The sequence below is a fragment of the Myodes glareolus genome, chromosome 24 (genome assembly GCF_982192425.1).
Source record: "Myodes glareolus chromosome 24, mMyoGla1.1, whole genome shotgun sequence".
Taxonomy (NCBI): Eukaryota; Metazoa; Chordata; class Mammalia; order Rodentia; family Cricetidae; genus Myodes; species Myodes glareolus.
Window position 1 is genome coordinate 17,164,021 of NC_142049.1, and position 8,112 is coordinate 17,172,132.

General features: G+C 47.9%; 2 protein-coding genes across 2 annotated transcripts in view; one reads left to right on the forward strand and one right to left on the reverse strand.

Moving 5' to 3' along the window:
• The window catches only part of Wdr93 (WD repeat domain 93), a 45,811-nt gene extending 45,443 nt beyond the window's left edge, over positions 1-368 (reverse strand). The window contains exon 1 of the mRNA XM_048434886.3: positions 220-368. The gene's annotated coding sequence lies outside the window, so the exon portion shown is untranslated. The remainder of the gene's footprint in view (positions 1-219) is intronic.
• A 44-nt stretch (positions 369-412) lies between these two features.
• Pex11a (peroxisomal biogenesis factor 11 alpha) lies at positions 413-7,157 on the forward strand. The gene is made up of 3 exons (XM_048434888.3): positions 413-599; positions 2,925-3,040; positions 5,120-7,157. Exons 1-3 carry the CDS (start codon positions 544-546, stop codon positions 5,686-5,688), a joined length of 741 nt encoding a protein of 246 aa, XP_048290845.3. The 5' UTR covers positions 413-543; the 3' UTR covers positions 5,689-7,157.
• Positions 7,158-8,112: the final 955 nt, after the last annotated feature.

Below are 8,112 nucleotides of genomic sequence, written 5' to 3' on the forward strand. Positions count from 1 at the left end.
CAGGAAAGAATCATTCGGGTTTCATTACTCCTAATAGAAAATTCTCTCACTTTACCCCACTCTCCAGCTAGAAACACCTTCTAGGACTGGCTTAGCTCTGTCGCCTGCATCGTCAGGCCAGATACAAGGAAATGAGGACGCCTGCGGTCTCCAAAAGAAGACTTCGGGGTCCTCCGCCTGAGAAGACCATTCAGGGTTCCAGGTGGGGTTCATGGGTACCTGAGCACACCGGGACGCCCGAGGCAGGGAGGGGATTGACCCACTCAGTGCCTCCACCTGGAAACGAGGCGGGAGGAGGCCACTACAGCTGAACTGGTGAGACGTAGCTTTGCTCGCGGCTTGGCGTCGCCTAGTAACTACTACTTCCGGTCTCCACCGGAAACCTAAAAAGCCGCGCTTCCGAAGGTGTGTCCGCCCCCGTGTGGGCGGAGAGACCCGCTCCCGCCCACTCCGCGGCTGTCCTGACCCCGACTTTCCCCCGGGACTCGCGGCCCCCCAGAGGACCCACGAGTGAGCCGGGTGAGACGCGTGACCGTGGGAGCCATGGACGCCTTCATCCGCTTCACCAACCAGAGCCAGGGTCGGGACCGACTTTTCAGGTGAGTCGGGTGCCGTCGGCCTCCACCCCTGTCCCGTCCGGACTCAAGATTTCCTCTCCAGGGCTCGGAGAAGGAGGTAACAGCCCTGTAAATCGAGGCACGAGGACTCCTCCCCACTTGAGGGAGTTGGGACCCGAGTCCCTCCTCCTCCGAAATCCAATGGGGCTGTGCGCCCAGCCACCTCGGTGTCAGCAGCCTATGACAGCAGCTTATCGCCTAACTTTCCCCCAGAGAGGGAAACTGAGTCCCCAACGTGCAGCATCTTTCCTAGAGATTTCTTTTCGAGAGGAACTTTGTTTTTTGTTTGTTTGTTTGTTTTGTTTTGTTTTTCTTTTTTTTTTTTCTTGGTACCTAAGGAAGCAGAACCCCTGCGGCTTGGAACGCCAGATGAAATACTCACGGAAAGACAGTTGTATTTTTTTTTTTTTATCTTCCACTTGGGCTCAGCCTGTGTCTTGAAGATACCGAGTGTTAAGAAGCTTTGTAAACTGTAAAAAGTACAGTGGAAAAAGCGTTTGATCGAAACCTCCAAAGTACATGGTGGTGTAGTTTTGAAAGCACCCGTGAGTGTTTGAAACTAATCTCCCTTCATTTTTGTTGTCAAAGAGAAATTTGTCTTAGTGGTGCTCAATAACCATTTAAAAGAAAAGGAAAGGAAAAAAAATAAATAGCAGTTTTATTTAACAGCCTTTTCCAGGTGTTTGTGTTCAACCTCTAATATACGCTAAACGTATAAGAAAAACCCTAATAGACTCCAGGAGACCAACTGTAGAGCTCTTCATTGCAGCCCCGTGGAGGAGATCCTTTAACCTCCCAATTTCACATCTAGGGAAACTGAAGCAGGGGGTTAAGAAGAACGGAACTGCAGAGCCGAGATATGCAGGTCCATACAGTCCGCTCTAGCGCCCGCCTCTTAACTTAGCTATGTTGTCTTCCATCTGACTTAATAGGTTTTCAAAATGATGGAAGATATATCTGCTCCATCAAAAGTCAAAGCACAGAATTCTAGTGTGACCAGAATGTACCCTACCATACCTTTTAATAAAATAATAATTTTGGATATCCCAACCTTTAAAGGATCTGTGTAACCATAAACAAACTAGTGTTTCTAAAATAATGCCTTGGTTTCAGACCCTCTCCTGTTAGACCAAATCTGAGAGAGGAGGATGTATTGACATGCACAGTTTGAGCCCTTTGGCCAGAAGTGGCTTCTGTCTTCTACGCTCCCTTCTTGACTTCACTACCCAGAAGTAGCTCATCGTTGTGGAAAATTTACCACTTTGGGGAGGATTTATTTATTTATTTTGAGAGAATCTCACTCTGTAGCCCAGACTGCCACCACAATCCCCTTGTCTCGGCCTTCTGAGTGCTGAAATTGTAGGCACGAGCCACCAGCCCTGTGCCAGTTTTGCTGAGAAGAACATTGATACTCTACAGGGAATCCGGTGCAGTTCTAAGACAGCAGGAACCAACCAGCACCTACTGATCTGTGTTTGTTGTTGTTCTTTTGTTTTGTTTGAGACAGGGTTGCGCTATGTAGCCCTGGTTGTCCTGGAATTCTGTATATAGACCAGGCTGGTCATGATTACCTTCCTCTACCTCCTGAGTGTTGGGAATGAAGGTGTGCACTAACTACCACACCTGGCCCAGAACTTGCTTTTATTAAGTAAGCTGCAGATGCATTTGGATGTTTGTGATTCTCATTTATGGTATTCATGGCCATTGTCATTGTTACCATTGTTGGTGTGATAATAATCACTGTATTGAATGTGCAGTATTATTAAACAGCTGTATATAAAATACTAGTTGGCTTGAAGGACAAACACTATAGCTGCTGATTTGTAGATTGGTGTGTATTTGGTCCTTTAGTCTTAAAAACTAAATGTTGAGACTGGACTTTTCACTTGGTTTTTGAGATTGTGTCCTGTCACATATAGCAAGTTTAAACTATGTGGTAGAAACAATCATTTTGGAAATCGGATCTACCCAGGGGCAGATAGTGAATGTGCACCTTCGCGGAGCTGAGAGACATCTCTGTGCAGCTTTTCACGACATCCATCTTCCTGTGCCAGCAAAGGGCTTTAGAGTCCTCTTTCCTAACCTTTGTGTTACATTTCCATTGCATGTTCACCCTTTGGCCCTCCTGTGCAAGGACTATTGCAGAATGTTGCTTTTGTAAGAGCTGCAACATGAGAAACCTTCCCAGAAATTTGGCCTCAGCACGATGCTTCTCTTGGCCTTTAGAGCATATGTTTCTCCTTCCCTTCATGAATCAAATTTTATTTGCTTTGTAAACCATTTTCCTTATTTTTTTTTCCATTTCAGAGCCACTCAACACGCATGCATGTTGCTTAGATATTTGTTAGAGTCTAGAGCTGGCAAAGAGGCGGTGGTAATGAAGCTCAAGAGTCTGGAGTCCAGTGTGAGCACTGGCCGTAAATGTAAGTACCTGTCTCTCAAGGTACGGTGCTTTCAAGGTCTCCATTTCCACTCACCCAAGCCTACGATGCAGCTGGCAGTAGTCCTGCTGGGGATCCAAAAAAGGTTGAATACTTTGCTGTGGGCCGTTCTCAGATGTCTTCCTCTGGTCGCATTTGATGCTATACCATAGCCTCCTGCATAATCATAGCCGGTGGGGCACACGATGTGCTGGTTCACTTCAGTTCTAAGAATGTCTTGGCAGTGCCCACATGAGCTTCAGTCTAGCATGACCCCTTAAGTTGTAGAACAGAACAGTCTTATCCTAGTGAAGATCCAGTGAGGATCCGTGGGGGATCCGAATGGGTACATTTTCTGAGTTTGTCAGGTAGCTGCTTGTGAGAGGCCAAGAGTGATGGCAGGGGTTTCACCCATGGCTACCCCCTCATATCAATCATCCTGGGAGATCCCATGCTTTTTATAACAATTGCATACCTGACTCCATTGTGTGATGCAAAGCAAATGTCTCGACAGTAGATCAGAAGATATATTAGGATGAGATGTAGACCATCCTATATCGATGAGTTGTTCGAGTACCTACTTAATAAGTGAGCATTCCTCAGCTTTATGGGAGAGATAAAATAACATAAATCCTATTTAGAGCCAAATATGATGACTGGGGTAGAGGGAAAAAAATATTTTGAAGGAGGTAGGATTTGAGGCGTGGCTGGAGAGACAAAGGACTCTGAAAGGGAGGTTTCCCCTAGCAGGGGCTCAGGTCTGCTAGGTGCAAACTGACCTGGAGTGTCAGTGTCAAACCAAAAAGCTGGTTTGGCAGAGAGAGGACTTAAATAGTCAACAAGAGGGCTGGGGAAAGTTGGGTAAGATTTCTGGTTGTCTTTGAAGGCTAAGATTAGAAATTCTGTAATAAATTCTCCAGAATGTCATTGCTGAAGTGTCCCTTAGAGTTTCATTAGTCTTGAAAGGCCAGAGGTACTTACCCAGTGTCAGTCAGCCAACTGGCCCACGAGCTGGAATGAGAACCCGAAGCTCCGGTTTTGAAACAGTCATTTCATATACTGCTCTGTGCTAGTTAAAATACTGTCAAGTGCTCTTCTGAGATTGTGTTTGGAGGGTAGCTGCTTCCGGGCAGTTGCTAAGTCAAATAACCCATCTCTGGGTGCCCAGGCACACATTACAGTGGTTGGGTAGTGCGTCTAGTTCATCTAGGCACTCCCTGTGAGTCCTGATTACCGTAGCCTCTCAGTCCTACCATTTCTCTGTGCTCTTCTTCCATAGTTAGAGGAAGATGAGCTAGAATGATCCTTAAGTGATAATGCTGCTTTGCCTAAGGCAGCCAGCCTTTTGATGGTGTCTTAGTCACTGTTCATTGCTGTGAAGAGACACTATGACCAAGGCAACCGTTATATAGGACAGAATTTAATTTGGGACTTGCTTACAGTTGCAGGGACTTAGTCCATGATCATCATGACTGGGAGCATGGCAGCAGGCCATGTGATCATGGAGCTGAGAGCCACATCTTGATCTATAGGCCGAGAGAGAGAGAAGGAGAGAAGAAGAAAGAGAGAAAAACAGACTTTGGACTGGGCCTGGGATGGGCTTTTGAAACCTGAATGCCCACCCCTAGTGACACACTTCTTCCAACAAGGCCACCCTTCCTGATCCTTCTAATACTATCAAAGAGTTCTACTTCTGGTGACTAAGCATTCAATTATGAACCTGTGGGGGCGAGCAGCATTCTTATTTAAACCACCACAAATGGGAAATCAAATCCTGGAACTCGTGTTAAGTACTCTTGCTTCTAAAGTGTAGAGGTTAATACTCAAACGCAGTAACACACACCTGGTCTTGAGTATCCTGGAAATGAATGTTAAGGCATGCCTTGGAATGGGGGTGTTAAATTGTAAAGGTCACTACCTTTTGGGCTTTTCAGGATCACGGTAGGGCTCCTTCTTTCCTCAGCTAGTACTGTGAACCTCAGCTGCGATCAGCTGCTAAATTCTAAATCCTTAACTTGTCACGGGGCTTCTGCCTCCCATTAATAACTAATTAAGTGCTGATTCTGTGGCTCCTTTTTACAGGGTTCAGACTAGGCAACGTGGTTCACGCCATCCAGGCAACAGAACAGAGCATCCAAGTCACGGACCTAGTGCCCCGCTTATGCCTTACGCTAGCCAACCTGAACCGCATGGTTTATTACATCTGTGACACTGTCCTGTGGGTGAAGAGTGTGGGTCTGACCTCTGGCGTCAACAGAGAGAAATGGCAAATGTGGGCCACCCGCCACTACTACTACTTCCTCCTGCTGAGCCTGGCCCGCGATCTGTACGAGATCTTGCTGCAGATGGAACGAGTGGCCCGGGACAGGGCCAAGAGAGAGAAGTCATCCCGGGACCCTCCTGGGTACAGCGTGGTCACTGAAGACACGGACTGGCTGCAGTCCTTTCTCCTACTCCTATTCCAGTCTCTGAAGCGGCATCCTCCCTTGCTCCTAGACACAGTGAAGAACTTGTGTGACATCCTCATCCCTCTGAATCAGCTGGGGATCTACAAATCCAATCTCGGTGTCGTGGGACTGGGGGGTCTCGTGTCCTCCGTGGCCGGCCTCATCACTATAGTGTATCCTCAGTTGAAACTGAAGACCCACTAGGTGTTTGGAGGTTTGGAAGCTAACAGTTTAGTGGAGCAAATGTCTGTTTTTGTCACGGGGTCTCACAGTGCTTAATTGTTTAATCATGTGAGCGTCTTACCAACTTGCAATGTGAGAAGTGGGACCAACAATGGCTCATGCAGACTGAAACGTTTTTTAAATGCTGCAGTAACTTTGGAACTTCTGAGTATTTTCCCTTCAGCTAACATTACTGAGTATTTTTATATGTGTTGTAAGAGCTTAATGTTTGCTGAATGAATAAAAATGGAAAGGAAAGAAATCATAGAAGACCCAAAGAAACTAGAACTGTGGATTTGTTTGTTTGGGTCCTTGATTTCATCAGAGCTGGAGCATGACACTCCTGGCTCTGGTTAAGGCCTCCCTTTCCTCCCATCTGTTATTCTGACCCCTGACCCCACAGGAGTCAGTGTGGGATGGAGGGGAGCTGGGCTTGGAGCCTCCTAACCTGTTGGCCCTGGCCGTTGCTGCAGTGTGTCTTTACTGTGTCCAGAGGTAGACTCAGGGAAGCGTCAGGACCCTCGGGGTGTAAGTTGTGTCTGGGTGGAATCCTCAGGTAATGCTGTGGGGCAGCGGAGGAGACGGAGGTGAAAGTGGGTGAAAGGTCACTGTCGTGCCTATCACATAGTCCGTGACAGATACCTATCACATAGTCCGTGACAGATACCTATCACATAGTCCGTGACAGATAAGGAAATTGACGCTAACAAAACTGAAGTCAGAGGTTTGTTCTGGTTCTTTCCAAGGTGATTCCTCTACCATCTCATAACCATCAGCAGCATTTCCAGGCTCAAGAGTCCTTTGCCTTTTGCCCCTTGACACCCCCGCCCCCAACACACATACACATTCCAGGCCTGGAACTTTCACTGATGGTTTCTGTTCTAGTCTGTGAAAAGAAAATCTAGACTTAGTCAGATTGATTTTATTAAAAGCTACAAAACAGTTGGGGCAATTCCATAATAATTTTCATCAAAATAAGAGAATTAAAAATTTCTTGTCTTTGAATGTAAGAATGTCAGTTTTCTGTGATAAATCAGGTTTACTCAGGACAGCAGGGGGAGAGGGGGTGGGAAAGAGCAGTAGGGCCAGTGAAGGGTACATGGGACACCGAGTCCCCGCCACCAGGCGGGCCCGTGACAGCACTTACCAGTGAAGGGTACATGGGACACCGAGTCCCTGCCACGAGGCGGGGCCGCGACAGCACCTATAAAGCCATCTGTATCATTTAAATGGAAATGTGAAATACGTACTGAATAACTGTTCCCCATAAATGTGATGAAGATCCTTGAGAAGTGGACTCGGGTCCTTGGCTCTCTGTTTTTAAAATGAGTGACGGGAGAAAACTTTTGGGGGAATCCGAGAAAAACTAGAGCAGCTAAAACAAGACAAATATGCCTAAGTAGCTACTTGTACGGTAACATCGGTTATGTCTAATAAATTTCTAAACAGAATTGACTCGCGCGTCTGTGAATGTGTCTGGGATTGGAGTTTAGAGTAAGTGAGCTGAGGAAGCTCGGGGCTGGCAGGTGCAGGCTGGGAGGATGGCACAGGGACATGGATATCAGGACTCTTGGTTGAACGGTTCCTTTGCACGCTGTCCAGACCACCCCTGCCAAGGTGCGCTACCGTAGCCTGGCCATGGCTGGCTAGCGTCTTCCTGGAGAAGCCTGCCTTGAGTTCATGGCAGTGTTTTACAGCTATCTGTTTTGGTCCTTGGGTCTCACACAGTGGAGAGGATGGTGGGCAGGTTGGGAGCTACCATCTCTAGAGTCTGTAAACTCCGTAGGGCCCTGCTACCTCGTCCTTGTATCTTTCTCCACATCTAACCTCACCTCCTGGGTCCACAGTCACGAGGGATTTCAAAAACTAAAAAGTCCTGAGGGGCTGCACAGACCAGCACCTTCACAGCTGAGCGTTGCTGCTGAGGGCTGGCTCCGCCAGTGTCTGAGTGCCCTGTTCGGCTTGGGGACCCACCTGTGCACAGCCTGGCCAGGATTCCTGCTCCCCTGCAGTGGAGGGAAGGGGCCAGCATGAGAGCCTGAGATAGCTCAGAGCCTTCCCATCCCCCAGTACTGTTGGAGACTGCCTCTTCCCCTCCCCCCCTAGGATCTGCCTGGCTCTTTCCCTTCTCACCTCTCACCCACTTTCTAGAATCTCAGTGGAAGCTGTCAAAGGACCAGCCTTGTCAGCAGAGCTGTTAGGCACAGAGCCCTCTAGCCCCTCTGGCCCAGAGCCACCACCCGAGAAGGCAGACTGCCCTTTAACCTGGGCCGTGTCCAGATGCGAGCCTTCCGGATCGTTTGTCCTGGACCTTGAAGTGAGAGCAGAGGCCACTTTACACACACGCTTCCCTCCTTCGCCACAGCTGTCTTACAGCTTAAAGGCTCAGACCAAGGTTGATAGGTA